The sequence below is a fragment of the Vigna unguiculata genome, chromosome 11, assembly GCF_004118075.2.
Source record: "Vigna unguiculata cultivar IT97K-499-35 chromosome 11, ASM411807v1, whole genome shotgun sequence".
Classification (NCBI taxonomy): Eukaryota; Viridiplantae; Streptophyta; class Magnoliopsida; order Fabales; family Fabaceae; genus Vigna; species Vigna unguiculata.
Window position 1 is genome coordinate 38,784,555 of NC_040289.1, and position 18,616 is coordinate 38,803,170.

An 18,616-nucleotide genomic window follows, 5' to 3' on the forward strand; every position below is an offset into this window, starting at 1 on the left:
TGTTTTTTTAGTTTTTAGATTTCATATTAGTAAAACTAATATAATCTTCAATAACACATATGTTAATATATACAAATTTTGTTATTACACTTTAATCGACATATCTTCCTACATTAATAAAATAGATATTCATAAGAAAAATAGAGAAGATAGAAAGATTTCCATCACCTTTTACTTATATCCATATTATTAAATACATAAATAAATGTCGTAAAAAGTTTTTTGTTTTGTTTTTTTTTTAATTTTACAATAATTCTCCAACTACATACACAAAACACAATACTATACTACAAAAATGTCAACCGGTCAAACTGCTGAATTGTAGTTGCAATTGCTACCAACACCACTTTTCATGTTCTAAAGGTATAACCCTCGTGAAACAACTTTTTATTTATCAACGTGTCTTCTACTTTTCTTATATTTTCTTATAAATAATATATATAATTTTAATTAAAATTCGGATAAGTTTTTATTTATTTATTTATTTTTAATTTCATCTCATTGTAGTACACACCTGGAAGCAGTATATGAAAGATAATTTTTTTGTCGTATTTCATATGGAAACTAGCCAGGTGGCGTGTATACCGTTAGAGGCATTGGGCGTCACGGTCACCGCGAGGTGATATGGCCGAAAACCCATACCGACAACTTCCCATGCACGCCACGTGTACAGTTAATATATTTTATTGGTATTTAATTCCGTAATTAACTTAATCTTTTGGATGCTTTGCTTTCTGCATCGTCTCTGGAAGTTCAATTGCTTGGCCTATGGTCTTGGACCGTTTCGTTGACCTGCCCCACCTCTGCTATAAGGACAAAAAAACGCAACCGTTTCATCTTCATTTCTTCACAATTTTGTTGGGGCTAGCTCAGTAGTAGTAGGAATGGTGAAGTAAAGAGAGGAATCGCGATCTGGGATAGGGTGTAGCTGAAAGAATAAGGATCGAGTTGAGATGGGTTTCTTTAGTGCCATTTTGGGGTTTTTCGGATTCGGGGTTGGGATTTCCATTGGCCTTGTGGCTGGCTATTTTCTCTTCATCTACTTTCAACCCACTAATGTTGAGGTAAGTGTGCGTGTAGCACCGTACACTGTGATTCTTTGAGCATTGTCCTCGTGATTCGCTTTGATAATTGTTATTGTGCCTTGAACAGGATCCTGAAATCAAACCAATGGTGGAGCAAGAGCAGGAGACTTTGCAGAAGATGTTTCCGGAGATTCCTGTTTGGATAAAAAGTCCGGATTTCGATCGGGTAACCGAACTACTCTATTGCTTCGTTTTGTTTCTTTTTCTGGCTTTAGGATTTGGCCGTTGAACTAACCCGATTCGCCGTTTTTTTTTTTCTCAAGCTTGACTGGCTCAACAAGTTTTTAGAGTATATGTGGCCGTATCTTGATAAGGTTTGTAGTTTTTACTTGCTTTACCTTGGCTTTTGGTTGCTCTTGTTTCTTCGCCTGTTTGAATGTAGAGATGTTTTTGATTATTTTTTTAGGCAATTTGCAAGACTGCCAAGAACATTGCAAAACCCATAATTGCTGAGCAGATTCCTAAATATAAAATTGATTCTGTTGAGTTTGAAACACTCACGCTGGGTTCACTGCCGCCAACTTTTCAAGGTTAGTAGATCTGGACACGATGCATTCTTAGGGTTTTGACAATGTTTTGTTAACTGCGTCAGCTAATTAGGGTTTTGACTGTGTTTTTGTGAACTGCGTCAGCTAATTCATCGAGTTTTGTTTTTTGGTATAACTAGGAGGTATACCCCCGGTCGGTCCAGTTTTTTTTTTTGATAAAATGGTACCAAAATCAGACTCAGTTGCGACTTTATGCCCGAATCGAGAGTTCAATCCCAGACCTTGGTTAAGGAACCCAAATAAACAACCTGTGCGGACAATTTTTGGTTTCGTGGAGTTACTATTCAATTGTTTACAAAGGGATAATTTAGGAAGAGGATTTCCTGATGACTGAGAGAGAAGTAGTTTTGAATATTAACCTTCAATTATATTTTTAACTTTACGAAGTTAATCTGTTGTAAGAGGAAAAAATGGCCGTTAGATAATAGATTATGATGAGTGAACCCTTGATTGTGTGAAATGTTGTGACTGCACCTTGTATAGGTCCATAAATATGGCTATTTTTAGATATTGGTAGTTTAGCAAAGATAATGTTTTTTTGGGACACGAAAGACATTATCAGAAAAAGTTCATTTGATAGAGAAAGAGTAACCGGCATTTAGACACAATTTTCTCGTTTGCCACTGTATACACAACTCCAACGTCATGGGTTTTGTTGGTCCAAAATAAAAATTTATCGATTAAATTCAAGGTTTGAAATTGAGGTTGTGCTTCAAGGTTTCATAATTATGAGTCGGTTGTTAAATTCTTAAAGATGGCTCTTTTGTGTCTTCTTCTTTGCATTAAAGGGTTGTTTGGCCTGTTTCTCTGCTATTCTATGCCATAACTGATTGTCTCTTGTTAACTTTCTTTTATGTCATATTTATATTCCTAATACTTTTGTTGAATGCACGTTGATAGGAATGAAAGTTTATGTGACTGATGAGAAGGAGTTAATTATGGAGCCTTCTGTAAAGTGGGCCGGAAATCCTAATGTTACTGTTTCTGTTAAGGCATTTGGGTTGAAAGCAACTGTGCAGGTAATTTGTTGTGTTTGAGTGAGTTAGTAGAAAGGGCGTAGGTGCTTTTTTCCCCTTCTTACTGAGATCTCTTATTTTTATCAGGTTGTAGATTTGCAAGCTTTCCTATTGCCTCGCATTACTTTGAAGCCTTTGGTTCCTAGTTTTCCTTGCTTTGCCAACATATATGTCTCCCTCATGGAAAAGGTTGGTGATTGTTGTATTACTGATCCACTTTGCACAAGTATAATTCGTGGTCATCTATTCAAAATGCTTTAATTCAGGATATATTTCTGTCTTATTTTATTGCTTGTATTGCACAATGTTTGATTGTTGAATTGCTTTTTTGCCCGTTTTGAAAGTTTTTAAAGAATGTTATTTACAAGAGCTATAATTGTTTTTACGTCTAGAATACACATGTATTAAGGATCACTATCTTCTAGAAATCACGATCACAACTACCTTATATTGTAAACCTAAATGTGGTAACCTTTGCGTTTGTGATGTTTAGAATAAAAAGCTAATCACAGTCATGATATTTATGCATCTTACTACTGAAAGGTGACTTTCAATATATTTTGAAATTATAGGACAATTAGGGCTTGTGCCGTGAACATGATGTGATAGGATAAGGGAATATGATATAATAGGATAAGAGAATATGCTATTATAACAACAAGATAAAGAATAATTATATTTAGTACGCAGTGCACACAATAATATACATGTTGAAATGACACTTTTTCATTAAAATTGTATATAATTTTCTAAAAATCGATTTTCAATTTAAATTTCTAACATTATGAAAATTACAAAGAATAATTTTAACTAAATTATATTTTATTTATAGAACTATATTTGTAAAATAAATAACTATAAGATTTTGAAATTATTATTAGCATCTTTAAAATTATTTAAAAAGGCATTTTTTAATTTTAATATTCTGATAAATAATATAATTTAAATTTATGTGTCACAATAATGACTCATAAATACATATAAGATAATATGTCAAATAAAAAATTATGATATATATATATATATTAATATTAATATTAATATTAATATTAATATTAACAAAATTATACAGAGTTTTTTATTTTATTTATAGTTACTTTTTCTTAAAATTATATAGATAAATAGATAGATGGATGGATAGATATGGATATAGTTTAGCAACTTGTTTGAAGTTCCATATTGACTAGAAATAAGGCCAATTTAGAGTATGTATATATGTGAGTGCAAATCTCACCTTACAAGTTGGTTTTTGTGTGGTTGACTTAGACTTAAAGTCCACTTCTTAACACAACTTTAAATTTAAATATAATATAATAATTGTGACTGTGTTCTTTTTCTTTTAGGGTGGGCTTCCTCCATATGCAAATGATCTGTGGTTGTATGTCTGGAGTTGTTATTGCCATCTTATCATAACCTAGATGATGTTGAAATCCCAACATTTTTTCTTCCTTATAGATAATTGACTGTTATTTGATTTTGTTTTCTTCCTTCCCAAGATTGGTATATCAAGTGGTGATTATTTTATATATGGTACGTACTTATCTTCTCTTTGTTTCTATTGTACATTTTCTTGTAGCCACATGTTGACTTTGGGCTAAAGCTCATAGGGGCTGATCTTATGTCTATTCCAGGCGTCTATAGGATCGTTCAGGTATAAGATGCCACTGTTTTTATTTGTTTGTTTGCATGGTAGACTTGCACTCATTTGTTTTCCACCCTTTAAGCCAGAGTGGCTGCTGCCTGCATGGTAGACAATGTCACCTCTGGTACATTTTATTCTGGAACGAGTGATATTATCAACCTAGACCATTGATTTGTGTTTGCACAAAGCATCTTGCTTGCTGAATGAAGGGAGAATTATCAGGGATTGCATCAAGCTGGTTTGGTGTTTGCTTATGATAGATAGACATTTGATTGCTTGAGGAAATTAGAACTTGTGCGTTAGTAATTGAACTGTCTTGTATAACTTGGATGTACATGAAGAAATACGATAGGTAGTGTAGATGTCTTAAATTGAATGGCTTGTGGACTTATTTGGTGTTATCTTACAGTTCATAGAGGGTATAATCAAGTCTTGTTGGTTAAAGTGGTTCAATGGTGTGCTGTTATTATTTTTTATTGAAGTCAGTTTGTAGTTTGGGTATTTGTGATTTATTCTTTAGTAGCATCCTATTTTTGTTATTTTACTAAGCTTGTTTTTGTTTATTGAAGTTTCAGTGCTTTTAAACTAATTTAAAGAGTTTTCTTTTCAGGATATCATCAAAGATCAGGTTGCAAACATGTATTTATGGCCCAAAACCTTGGAAGTTCCAGTTTTAGATATGTCAAAGTATGCTTCTTCATTTATATAAATATTTGTTGAAAATATATATTTATATTGCGTTAACCCCTTTCTGTTTTTTCTTGGAATGTTATTGGGAAATCATAGAGCCTTGAAGAGGCCTGTTGGAATTTTACATGTAAAGGTTCTTCATGCAATGAAGCTAAAGAAAAAAGATCTTCTTGGTGCATCTGACCCCTATGTAAAGCTAAAGCTTACTGATGATAAATTGCCATCGAAAAAGACTACTGTGAAGCACAAGAACTTAAATCCTGAATGGAATGAAGAATTCAATTTGATAGTTAAAGATCCTGACTCCCAGGTTTTAGAGATTAATGTTTATGACTGGGAGCAGGTAAACCTCTTGAACTTTTGAGTGTTTTTTCTTGTTTCTTCTTATGATATGTCAACTGAAATTTGGTTTCGTATCTTGTTTAGGTTGGGAAGCATGATAAGATGGGTATGAATACAATATCTTTAAAAGAAGTTTCCCCTGAAGAGCCTAAACGTTTTACTCTTGACCTCCTAAAAAACATGGATCCCAGTGATGTCCAAAATGAGAAGTCACGTGGGCAGATTGTTTTAGAACTGACATATAAACCCTTCAAGGAGGAGGATTTGGCCAAGGGTTTTGAAGAGACGCAGACTGTGCCAAAAGCTCCTGAAGGTACTCCGGCAGGTGGAGGTTTGCTTGTTGTTATAGTCCATGAAGCTCAAGATGTCGAAGGGAAGTATCACACTAATCCACATGTACGACTTATATTCAGAGGGGAAGAGAAAAAAACAAAGGTAGGGAATCCTAAGAACTGCGTGCATTTTTTATTTTATTTCTTCATTATCTGTAGTAGATAAACTAGGTGGGCTTCCTAAATTTTGCCATGGAAGATAGGAAAAACATCTTTACAAGCTTAGGTTTTAATATGCCTTAATGAATTTTCAGACTTCTTTACATTCAACTAATCCCTGTAGGCAGTAGCTAATAGACCCTAATTGGGAGGGGTGGGTACAAAGTACAATTTGGCAAATTTATTATGGAATGTAATATAGTGTTAGAGATTTTAATCAGCATATTGTAATTTTATCATTCTACCCACTATATGGTATTGGCTTGTTACTTTAATAGGCTGTTAAAACAACTTCTGTATAATGACATGATTGATTTGATCCAATGGATTATTCACGTCTTTAGTCAAGCACCTAATTAATTAACTTTGTATTACTATACCAAACGTAGAGTAGACCGAGAAGATGGTAGCTTGTGCATTAATTTGGATTGATATTGTTTTTTTTATGAAATGCTAATGATACTGTGGTTACAATCACAGCGCATTAAAAAGAATAGAGATCCAAGGTGGGAAGATGAGTTCCATTTTATGGTGGATGAGCCTCCCACCAATGATAGATTACACGTGGAGGTCCTCAGCACTTCATCACGAAACCTTCTCCACCAAAAGGTACATAATCACAGCAAGTCTTATGCTCCAAATATGTAATGCATTATTCTTAATATGATGGTATGCCGCGGAAAAGGTACATGAACATGATCATAGCAAGTAGAAACTAAACCGGCTAGACTAGGAAGCTTCAAATTGTTGAAGGAGGTTGGAAGTACTCGGGAAATCTACACACATTTAATGATTTCAAATCCAAATATAAAACGTGTAGGATAAACAACTGCCTTTAGCTTTGGGTGATGTTGTTAACAAACACACAATTCTATAGTATAAGTGAAGAAAAGAACTCAGCACCAAGGTGCTACTGTTTTATTGAAAGAATGAAATCAAGAAAACAGAGAACAATGGCTGCCATGAGCACACTGTCATCTCAGCCCAAAAAGCCTGTCCCAACAATCCTCACCCCTTCTCTCCTCACCTTCCTCCCCCTATATCCTTCCGCCCTTCTGACAGAAAAGAATATCTAAGATTCCCTATTCTCTCTCCTCTTGCCATCTCTGCTAAACAGTTAGCACTTTCCCCTTCAGATTTTGCTTGTGGACCCCAATTAATGGTTTTCCATTTTTTTCTTTCATGCACCCTCTTAACCTTCTCTTTTTGTCTCTCATCTTCTTGGGCCTGGGCTTGATTCGTATCAGATGTCATGTTTAATCTACCTGCATCTGCTTCCTTCCAATGAAAACATTTTACCGTGACATGCTCACAGTTAAAATCTATTCTAATGGAAGCTTTATGAGTTTATATATTTATGAAGTTGCTTGGTTTTATTGGAAGAGAAGAAAGTAAATCACATGTCTCTAAAGTTCGAGTTCGAGTTCGAGGGAGGTTTATATAACAGTCAAAATGTACGTTGGGAATGACTGTAATCTTGTTTGTAGAATTGAATGTTGTGAAATTGTCTTCTGTAGTTCATATAGGAACATTGTTTTGAATTTTTGGGAGATAGGAAGGTAGAGAGGATCTTTTCTATGTTCTGCGGTAAACTATATGCACATGCATTAGGTTTTTGTCATGACTATTTTTGCTATGACTTCATTAGTTTTTGCCCTTCATAGCTAAAATGCATATTTATATAGCCAATGGTTTGTTTTTACCTTTCATGTTCTTGACATGGCCGAGTTTTATTATCTGCTGCTTCTTTTGGCATTAGGAATCACTGGGTTATATCGACATCAATCTTGGGGATGTTGTTGCCAACAAAAGAATTAATGAGAGGTACCATCTCATAGACTCCAAGAATGGTCGCCTCCAGGTAGAGTTGCAGTGGAGAACCTCAGAAGCAGGATGATTAAATTCTCCATCAATTTGTATTTCTGATTCCTTACCCCATCATCCTTTCCTTCTTTTAAATTTGTCTTGCGAGATATATTGGTTTTATTTGTCAATCATGTACATGTTTGTGAAAAAGGTTTGAAATAGCAAAAGCATAAAGATGATTTGGTTTGGAGTATAATATACGTTTACATTATTTGATTGGATATATGATGCTTATCCCATTTTCAGCTTGAACAATAATGTCAACTAGCCCCTGTTTTTATTTTTTTCCCAGATTAATCGGCTAGCCCATATCCAATATATCAGGAATTATCAATATTGTTATCCCGGTACTTTTGACTCACGAAATTCGCCTAGTCGTAAGCAGCTATTCATGAAAGCTTTTTTTAAACTAATTTTAACTTACAAAAGTTATTTTACCTTTTTTTCTTTGAAAGTGTTTATAAAAAAGTTTGTTTAAAATTCCTTTACCAAATCGATGAAACAACTTAACTGCATGGTTAAAATTTGAGATCAGATTCATTTAAAACATTATTCAAAATTTTGATCTTTTATTTGTGAAAGTGTATCAAAATTTTGATCTTTTATGAGAAAAAAATCTTCTTATTTTCCTCTAAAATACAAAAAGTGAATATTTTGTATTTTAATAATACACGTAAATATATGATGAATCAAATATCACGTGACACTTTAGTTTTTTTAATATAATATCAATATTTAACTTATTTTAAAAAATACAATCTTCCAAAGAAATTTTATTTATTTATTTTAAAATAAATATAATGGGCTCAAATTAGTAATTTTAGTGAGATGAGAATAATTTTTTTTTACATAAATTAAACTTAGTATTCATTCAGTTTATAAGAACTATAAACAATTATTATAGTTCTTAAAAAAACAATGGTTTGTTTCATAAAAACCAAAATTTTATCTTAGAAAGATTAAAATATATGTAAAAATTTCAAAATTAGAAAATTGTAAGAGAAACTGTCATCAAAACCACCTTTTTTGTTTCGTTTTGTTGTTTTTACTCATGTATAAGTTTTAAACGAAAATCACAAACAAATGTAAAAAAAAAAATCCTAGGTTGTTTGTTCTAGTAGGTATAATATGGCTATGTATGAGAATGGATTCATTTAAATGTACAATTAAGTTTTGGACAGATATGAAATATTGGACAGATGGTAATAAAGTCGTGCACTATCTCTCTTGTCCGAAACGAATTGGAAATTAATGGCCTTGCATAAGAAACATGTCCGTATATTTTATGTTGAAAATTTCTGCAGCACCTTTTTATTAATGCATGGTAGTTTTGTTAAAAAAAAACATTATTCAATAAAAATAATATATAGTTTTATTTAGAAATAAAACAAAATGTGAATGCGTTTTGTCCCTTCCTAATTTCGATTTGTTTTTAGCTGATTGATTATGAATTGTGGTGAAGCTAGCGAGTGAGCCAATTAAAAAGTGTGACGTGGCAATAGAGAAATGGGAAGGCATTGGAATATGCCATGGTAATGGGAGCACCACCCATACATACAACACAATTATCCATTCACTCGTTCATTCAATACATTCTCAGTTAGCAGTTAGCAGTGCACTGAGGTTTTCTTCTTTGTTCTTTGGTTTCTCTTTTTCGCGTGTCAAACAGATTCCGTTATCCCCTGAGTATGGCGTTGCCGGTGGTGGTCGACTCAGAGTACCTCAAGGAGGTCGACAAGGCTCGCCGCGATCTCCGTGCACTCATCGCTAACAGGAACTGCGCTCCTCTCATGCTTCGCCTAGCGTATGTTCTTCTTCTCTATTTCTTTTATTTTTTCCAGCCAAACAGTTTGATGCTAATACTTAGGTTTCGAGTTTTCGCTTCTTACACGGTCAACGCTGCGATCGTGCAATTTTATTTCGTTTTTCCGTGCTTGAAATTGCTTAATCTGATGCAGCTGGCACGATGCCGGCACTTACGATGCCAAAACCAAGACCGGTGGACCTAACGGTTCGATCCGGAACGAGGAAGAATATTCTCACGGTTCCAACAATGGCTTGAAGAAGGCTATTGATTTCTGCGGTATGTTTTCTTGTCTCGCTCGCTCTTATTTGCGCTTTGTGCTATTTGAGTATTGAATTTATAACAAGACATATAGGCTTCGATTAGATTTGTGTATTGGCGTGGTCCTGCCTTGTGTTGAGTCGAGATTCGAACCTATTCCAGTTCAACTTGCTTTGGATATTTTTACCGAAATAGTATCGTTGGTTGTAATTATGACGGTCCCCTTATTTTTCTAAGAGTCGGCTTATTTTCTGATGTCACAGAGGAAGTGAAGGCAAAACATCCTAAGATTACGTATGCAGATCTTTACCAGGTAATCATTCTGTTTTCATTCAGTTGTTTGTTATGAAAGTCTGTAGTGAATCTGATAATTTGGTACTGAATTATTTAGCGATAATTGTAGAATGTGGTAAATGAACTTCCAAAGTTGTGTGAGATGTATATGATAATTGATTCAGGGTTCCATTTTCTGCAACTTTTGACTCAATTTACTCTTTTCGTACGCTGTTTTTTATGCAAATCTCGTGGATGCTGGCTAGGCTTTGGCTTTTCCGTAGTGCCAGGTGGTGTAGTTTATGATTCTTGTTTCATTTTTGTTGCCTAATATTGAATTTCAGTACGAGGTCGATGCATCAATAGTAAAGTTACATACTTATCTAGTCCAGTGATGCAGTGCCTTGTTACAATTAGGGCTCATGCTGTCATAATGTGACATCCCTGACTACTTATGGTTTCACATTACAACCCTTTATGTGGCTGTGATATTGTGATTAGTGGTTGTGTTCACAACCACTAATCATTCCTTTTTGATATGTTTGAAAATCACAAAAGGATCTGCTACGTAAGTGCAATCAAAGTCCTCAAACAAAATTTTCTTCATTCTTTCTCTTTCTTTACTTGGTAGTTTAGGAAATTTTGAAGGGTGGGGGGATTTTAGGATGTTGGCAAGTTGGTGAACGAAAGGTATTATTTTAAAGGCATTTACGGCCTGTTTAATACTGCACACAAATGTTTCTCTCTCAAAAGAGGGGGAAAAATCCTTAAAACAAGAATTATGGGTAGCTATGCCAAATTTTTATAAAGAGCTATACTACACCTAGATGTTGCTAGTTAAAAAGCTTACAGGAGTACAATTAAAGGTGGAGCTCCTCTGTTAGTTAATGCAATGCGTTTCAAGTTTTAATAGTTTAATCATTTCCCTCCTTGTAGTTCAATTCTTTTGTAGCTAGTTAGGACATGCATATAGTTAACGTCAGTGCTTAAGATTTCTGCAAGGAAGTTGAACACCATTTGACTGGATTTTATTATGCATTTATGTACTAATGTTAAGGTTAGAAAATGTCAGCAATTTCATATTCTGAAAATCAAAGTTTCCCTTAACGTTTCTGAAATAGTTTATGTCAGAATCAAGGGTTTACTGGATATTTGTGTATATGACGCACAAGTCCATTAAATCCGATGAGTGCATGAATTCAGATTCTGTTGAAACAGAGAGGGGGAAGATTATTACTCATGGGGCTTACGTTATATAAAAAAAGACTCACATTCTTAAGTAGAGAATTAAATTAACTGCCTTATAGATTAGATTATACAATCTGCTCTAAAATAATTTCTTTCTCCACGTGCTTCCAGCTTGCTGGTGTTGTTGCAGTTGAGGTTACGGGGGGTCCCACAATTGATTTTGTTCCTGGTAGAAAGGTAGGTTGTGCCATACAAAGTCGGAATATTTCTTGTTATGAAATCAAGGAATCTTGTTTAGTTGATGCGATCTTCTATTCTTGTAGGATTCAAAAGTATCTCCTAAAGAAGGGCGGCTTCCTGATGCTAAACAAGGTGTGTTTTTAAATTTTGTCAGTAGTGGAACTGTTCCCTTTTCCTGGACTATGAAATATGTTATATATTTTCTATTCCCTTCACAATGGACTAGGTTAAGAATTTTAATGAAAGCATAAGAATATGGCAATGCTGTTTGTAGGTGTTTCTCATCTCCGTGATATCTTCTATCGAATGGGCTTGACTGATCGAGAAATCGTTGCGCTGTCTGGAGGGCATACGCTGGTAATTCTCCTTTTTGTGTAATATCTCTTTTATTACTTGCTGTGATTATGGATAGATATACTTACCTTAATTTCTCTGGTCTTATAAGGGGAGAGCACATCCAGACAGATCAGGTTTTGATGGACCTTGGACGGAGGACCCTCTGAAGTTTGATAACTCATACTTTGTGTAAGACTCGTGTTGTGTGCAATAATACTATTAACTTTATCTGTTCTTTGTAGAGCTTCACTAGTGCCTTACAATTCATAAAGAGTTTGATTTTTGTCTACAACTGAATATCACCGTTAAACAGGGAACTTTTGAAAGGCGATTATATTGGGCTGCTCAAACTTCCAACAGACAAGGCTTTATTGGAGGATCCTGAATTTCGCCGTTACGTTGAACTATATGCGAAGGTAATGGAGATTAATTCAAATAACTACCATTGGATATCTGTTTGTGCCGTGTCCAAATTACCAATTAATGTTTCTCAGTAGTGTTTCATCGGTCTGTTTGTTTAGTATAAGCACCAGTAAGCTTGCAAGCTTATTGCATTAATTATTAGGTCAATCTTTGTCCTGATTTACCTCTAGGGTTGGTCTAGTTGTGAGGGATTTGTGTTGTATTCGTAAGGTAGTAGGTTGTATTCTCATTGCGACACTCTCACCGTTGTCCACAATAAAATCTTTGGGCCTGAACTCATTAAGTAGTGATTGATTAGTCGGACCCTTCTTACCCATAAGCGTTGTGCTTTGGAGTTTACTACGCTATCTTGGCACTTCATAAGTTAGGATGGTATTTTTCCCGTTGTTAGTTGGGTGGCTAAACCAACAAATTAACTTATTTAATATGACATCGACCTTTTATCCATTGGTTGGTCAGGTATAAATAAAACTACTTACTCTTCTGGCAATTGACCTTACCTTGTCCTTTATTTTCTTTATTTGACACTGATGAAACTAATTTTTACATTAAACTATATAACATGCCTGTTAGCCTGGGATATAGCTAGACTTAGATTATTGGGTGGCCAACCGTAGAACAATTTTACATAAACATAACTCTCAAGTTTCCATACTTACATAAGTTATAAGAGAATTACAATTATAATTTAATTGTATGATGAATTGCATTGCACCCACTGAGCCCTTGAGATTTTTTTCTGCATTACATTCAACTTTTAAAATAACTATAGTACTTATTTAATTGAAATAGTTTGCAGTTATAAAAGAATATTATAATGTTTTCCATGGTCCGTGGCTTTGGTACAATATTCACGGACACGGTTCCTTAAAACCTTTGAATAATTTAGGTCATATAGGTGTGAATTTGTGATTAAATCATGGTAGAGACTTAGAGGTTATAATAAATCATTGGTTGAATTAGAATAAAGAAAATGAAGATAGCGATCATTCCTAAATCATAGGTCTCTCATTCTATTTCTGTTACAGACGCACAGTCTCACCCAAAGTAAAATAATTAGGGAAGGGGATTGAAATTTGAAGGTTGTCCAACTCTCTATGCACTTTCAAATAAGGGCACGGGGGGTGCATGAGACGTCAAATAAGAGAGAAAACGGATTTCGAGAAGGTTAAGGAGTTTACTATATTTCATGTATTTTGTTTAACCAACTGAACTAGACTTCCTTTACAGTCCATAAATATGATTAAATCATAAAGTATAAAAATTATATCTCACACTATAAATGACCAATTATTATACTAAAACTGTCTAATGGTGATGGTCTAGTAATAATATTGTGAAAGAGTTGCATTCTATTTGAATTGTGATTTTTTTCATTACACGTGCGCAGACCATTCTAATTGGTGTTCTTGCTGTTAGCGCTTATATTGTATGTAGAGTTTTAGAATAACTTTAGACATTTAGGCGAAGTTTATGTTTTGCTCCATTAAAGAAAATTAAGAGCATAGGTATTTGCAGCAAAGTTGTGATTGCTGTTAGTGTGCATCATTGAATTGCTTGAATCTGTCCGCTGTCTTATATTTTTAAACTGTCACTCGGGCAGGACGAGGATGTATTTTTCAGGGATTATGCTGAAGCGCACAAGAAACTTTCAGAGCTAGGCTTTGTGCCAAGTTCAAAGGCGATTTCTATTAAGGATGGGACCATATTGGCACAAAGTGCTGTAGGAGTAGTTGTTACTGCCGCAGTGGTGATCCTCAGTTACTTGTATGAAGTTCGCAAAAGAGGGAAGTAGACCTGGACATGTTCATCTCTCTTGGATGTTACATTTGCTTGACCCCGACCCATTATGTGCAAAATAGGGTTCATTTTTGCAGCTTCAGTTTCTATTTACTTGGCGCCAATAAAGAACAATGCTACAGTCACTCTGACTTTTATATGAATAGACTAAAAATATCCTGAATACTCAATTTGAGAGCAACGTCATAATACGTAAAAACAAAATTTAGCATTCCAGTTACGTGTTATTCACTGAAAGGTTAGAGGAGAGTAGACATGCCCATTTGCTCAAATAATAATAAAAAAAGAGGCTAATTTGTCATGCATGTTTCGTGCGAGGAAATCAGAATTACGAAAACTGGTACTGCGCTAGCTGAGATTTATGAAAATCATGCAGTAAGTTAGTCTGAACTAGAACAGAGAATACTGGTTCGAGTGATAACCAGATATATTACCTGTGTATTATACAAATGATTTGAATATATAAAATAAAAATATTAGTTTATAATTGTTATAAAATTGAATATACACAAACACAATTTATTGAAATGTATTTATGTTTTTTTAACTTTGTAATGTATAGTAAATGTCAAAACTATGTCACAAATAAAATCAATGTGAGTAATTTTTTTTACCAAATATAAATATATGAAGCTCAGTTAGATTCAATATTTAGTTAATTTATAGAAGAAGAAATCTAGTTATGCTAAGAATAATTATAAAAAAAAAATTGTGGCAAGTGTTGAATACTATATAATAGAATATGGTGCGTTAACTATAGGAACAATTGAGGAATGGAGGTGCATTTGTATTCCTTGGGTGAAGAAAGACAAACAAACGTGTTTGTTATGGCAATTAGGAATACAAATTGGAGCCCTCCTACCCTCCTCCATCTCTAGTACTCATCATCATGTATGCCGATTTGAAAATGTATAGGCTGGAGGACACATGTGGTATTTAAATCGGATAAAAATGAAGAGCGGTAAAAGGAAGAAGTATGCACACAACAACGTGAGACTGAGATTGAGATATATCGAAATCTGCGGTAGTTGTCTGCCAACACTGTTTGAAGAGATTATTAATATATATTTTTTAACCTTATCCACTATACAGAGAGAGAGAGAGAGAGGAAAAAAGGTTGAAGTTGAGGAAGACACATGTGGAGGACAACGAAAGAGGTAGGTAAGAGCTCTTGGAAGTTAGGACAACCTCCCACGAGTACCTAAGCACATGACAAACTCGTGTTGATGTGCTGTGCTGGCTTTCATCAATCATGTAAATGCAAATCGTACGCCACACTCTCTTCCTCTCTATATGTAGTAGTAGTATATTAGACGACTCCCTTTTCCCTTCAACATTCACATTTTCCCTCCCATGTGGAACAACAATGTAATCATCATAATAATAATTAAACCCAACTCATCTATGTCTATGTGTATTCTTTCGCCTTTCTCCAATCATATATTATTTATTGCTTACTTTACTCTTATACGCACATTGCATCTTTTGGTTGGGTAGCCTTGTTGCCTCGCCCAATAAAATCTCCCACCATCTTAGTTGAGTTGTTCATTCTCTTTAAACTCAAAGAGCTCGTATTAAAAGCTAATGCAGTTAATTAATAGGAGACGAGACGAATACATACAATGTGCGTGTTTTTAGGTGCACACATATTTATTTGGTTACTTGGGTGTGGTGTGTTATGTGGCATGGTTGAAGATACAAGAGGAAGAGGATTTGGTCTAGAATTGCAAGTACAGTCAGAAAAGATGAAAAGGTGGGTGAAAATACTCCCAATAATTTCACCCATGTGGACTCAATCTTTTCCCTACAATCGTGCTGTTCCTCCTTGAAAGCAACCTCTTCCCATGAATATTAGCCCTCACCATCTCAGGGACTGGATAACACTGCTATAATAAGAACACAACAAAAAGATTAACCATGCCCCCATTCCCAACCTTTTCCTAAACTTGCAACACAGAAACGAAAACCCCCTACACAACCACAACCATTTCGCATTTCCAATTCCCCCTTCTCTCACTTCAACAACATCTTTCATTCAACACTTCTAGAAAGTAGAAACTTGTCTATTTGATCACCCTCTCTCTCTCTCTCATGCATCATAATGCACCAATACAATAAAGAACCACAACTACCATTACCATCCCTATTCTTTTCCACGCTATTTTCTTTTCTTTTCTTTTCCCTGTTGCAACTAACTTTCCCAAGTAACTATTCTTTTACGGAAATTAAGCCCACACGAACCCTTATGTTTATTTAACACACACTGTTGCTTTGCTTGGTTGCTGGCTGTCCACAATGAAACAACCGAATCATTGTGAAGAGCTTCAGAATTATATGTTTTACCATCGGATGCGCAGTCATGTGCTGGATAGAAAAAACATGGCACCGTCTTCTGCGTGTACACACACACATGTAACATTTTTTTATTCAACAACAACAAGGTTGTAACATTCCAAGATAATAATAAGAATCAAACTGAAATGCGTTAAGGTAGGTAGATCCTCCTAATCAAGTCAATTTCGAATAATGAAAAGCCTCTCTAACTTCAATTTGATTCCACTGTCACATGTACATTTTTTTAATCCCCAACCCGAACGATTAAATTAGAGATAGCTTGCTCCTCACATAACCGGAGTTTGACAGAGCAGTTGTTGAAGAAGGAATTTGGAACTGGTTTTTTACTCAGCAGAGATAAATTGGCAAGCGTGGGTTTAAGTTTTATATTAAGGGTAAAGCTTATGAGAAATAAAAAATGTTTCTTTTTTTTCCAAAAGGGGGTAAGAGATCACATCTTGTCCTGCATTGCCCATACTTTAATACATTCTACTTTACACCAACCTGAAGGTTACCCATTGTTAATGTCTTTTAACTAGTTATATCATTGATGCAAATATAGTATAAATATATCATCAGATAGGGAGAGGAAAGAGAAAGAGAGAGAGAGAGAAAGAGCCAACAGCCACTCTCCTTAACCTGTCTCACCAACTCGCGTCTAGAAGCACCAATTAGGGTCTTCCTTCTCTGTCCTCTCTTCTTTTTCTCTCTCTCTCTCTGTTGTGTTCTGTCCCCTTTCTTTTGGAGTCAAAAGCCTATAAAACCACACCCCAACTCCCTCTTTAACCGGCTTCTTTGTTGCTGCAAGCCAATCTTAATTCCTACCCTTACTTACATTACATACATATACGTATCGTATCATATCATATCATATCTCTAAAGTCACCAGAAAAACAGAAACTTCACAACACAATTCAATTCTCAGCTAATTATGGGAAGATCCCCTTGCTGTGAGAAAGCTCACACAAACAAAGGTGCATGGACCAAAGAAGAAGATGACAGACTCATATCTTATATTCGAGCTCACGGCGAGGGCTGCTGGCGGTCCCTCCCCAAAGCCGCCGGTCTCCTCCGCTGCGGCAAGAGCTGCCGCCTCCGCTGGATCAACTACCTCCGACCCGACCTCAAGCGTGGCAACTTCACCGAAGAAGAGGATGAACTCATCATCAAACTCCACAGCCTCCTCGGGAACAAGTAAGCAAACCCATCTCGTATCTCGTATTCTCATCGCATGAAAAAGGAAAAAATCTTATCTTTTTTTATCTAAATCGAAACCAAACAACCACGTTGTTGGTTGGCGTTGTTGGTGTTGTTTTAGGTGGTCTTTGATAGCTGGGAGATTGCCGGGGAGAACGGACAATGAAATAAAGAACTATTGGAACACTCACATAAGAAGGAAGCTTTTGAACAGAGGAATCGACCCTGCAACTCATAGACCTCTGAACGAAGCTGCTTCTTCTGCAACAGTTGTAACAGTCGCAACTGCCAGTAATATATCTTTCGGTAAACAAGAACAAGAGACAAGTTCGAGTAACGGAAGCGTGGTTAAAGGGACCATCTTCGAACGCTGCCCTGACTTGAACCTTGAGTTAACCATTAGTCCTCCTCGCCACCAACAACAACATCATCAACAACAACCTCAGAAGAATCTTTGCTTCGTTTGCAGTTTGGGTTTGCACAACAGCAAGGACTGCAGCTGCAACGTGGCCAGCCCCGTCACTGCCAACACCACCGCTCCTCCTTCTTCCGCCGCCGCTTATGATTTCTTGGGCTTGAAAACCAACGGTGTTTGGGATTGCACCAGCTTGGAAATGAAATGAAATGAATCCAAGCCATACCGATTAGTTAGTGTTGTTGGAGAGAACCGAGAGAATGAAATTCATTAGTTTTGAATTTTCTCTCCTTATTCCTTTCTTCTCTTCTCTGATTTGTGTAATTAATTAATTAATTACTTAATTAGTCGCTGATGATGCATAATATATAGTTCCGGTACAGTTGAACATCATTCCTTTTCTTGTTACTCTTCTCTGATCTGCAACCAGACTGGTATAGCAGTATATTCATTCAAATCTTCTCAATTTGCAAACTTTTTTTATTTAACGGAAGTCGATCTTTCCGATTGGGGTGAGTAATGACAGCTCTTTTAATCATATTTTACTGAATATTCAATGGTTTATCTGCATCATCACATCCCAGGTCATATATAGTTAATCTTTTTCTTTCCCAATTCTTAATTTTTAATTTGAGTATGTATGATAATCATTCGAGACTCCACAT

General features: G+C 35.3%; 3 protein-coding genes across 3 annotated transcripts; all 3 read left to right on the forward strand.

Annotated features, from left to right (window-relative positions):
- The first annotated feature begins 716 nt into the window (after window positions 1-716).
- On the forward strand, window positions 717-7,932 carry LOC114169720 (synaptotagmin-2-like). Its single transcript, XM_028054988.1, has 12 exons — window positions 717-1,064; window positions 1,153-1,251; window positions 1,349-1,399; window positions 1,492-1,615; window positions 2,534-2,652; window positions 2,737-2,838; window positions 4,226-4,300; window positions 4,902-4,978; window positions 5,078-5,324; window positions 5,408-5,758; window positions 6,295-6,423; window positions 7,574-7,932. The coding sequence occupies exons 1-12, from the start codon at window positions 954-956 to the stop codon at window positions 7,709-7,711; spliced, it is 1,623 nt and encodes a 540-aa protein (XP_027910789.1). The 5' UTR covers window positions 717-953; the 3' UTR covers window positions 7,712-7,932.
- Window positions 7,933-9,221: 1,289 nt separating this feature from the next.
- On the forward strand, window positions 9,222-14,221 carry LOC114169897 (L-ascorbate peroxidase 3). The gene is made up of 9 exons (XM_028055281.1): window positions 9,222-9,484; window positions 9,639-9,763; window positions 10,009-10,058; window positions 11,378-11,443; window positions 11,530-11,578; window positions 11,721-11,803; window positions 11,892-11,971; window positions 12,096-12,198; window positions 13,809-14,221. The coding sequence occupies exons 1-9, from the start codon at window positions 9,369-9,371 to the stop codon at window positions 13,998-14,000; spliced, it is 864 nt and encodes a 287-aa protein (XP_027911082.1). The 5' UTR covers window positions 9,222-9,368; the 3' UTR covers window positions 14,001-14,221.
- A 2,684-nt stretch (window positions 14,222-16,905) lies between these two features.
- LOC114168245 (myb-related protein 308-like) lies at window positions 16,906-18,344 on the forward strand. Its single transcript, XM_028052996.1, has 2 exons — window positions 16,906-17,533; window positions 17,658-18,344. Exons 1-2 carry the CDS (start codon window positions 17,271-17,273, stop codon window positions 18,157-18,159), a joined length of 765 nt encoding a protein of 254 aa, XP_027908797.1. The 5' UTR covers window positions 16,906-17,270; the 3' UTR covers window positions 18,160-18,344.
- The last annotated feature ends 272 nt before the right edge of the window (window positions 18,345-18,616 follow it).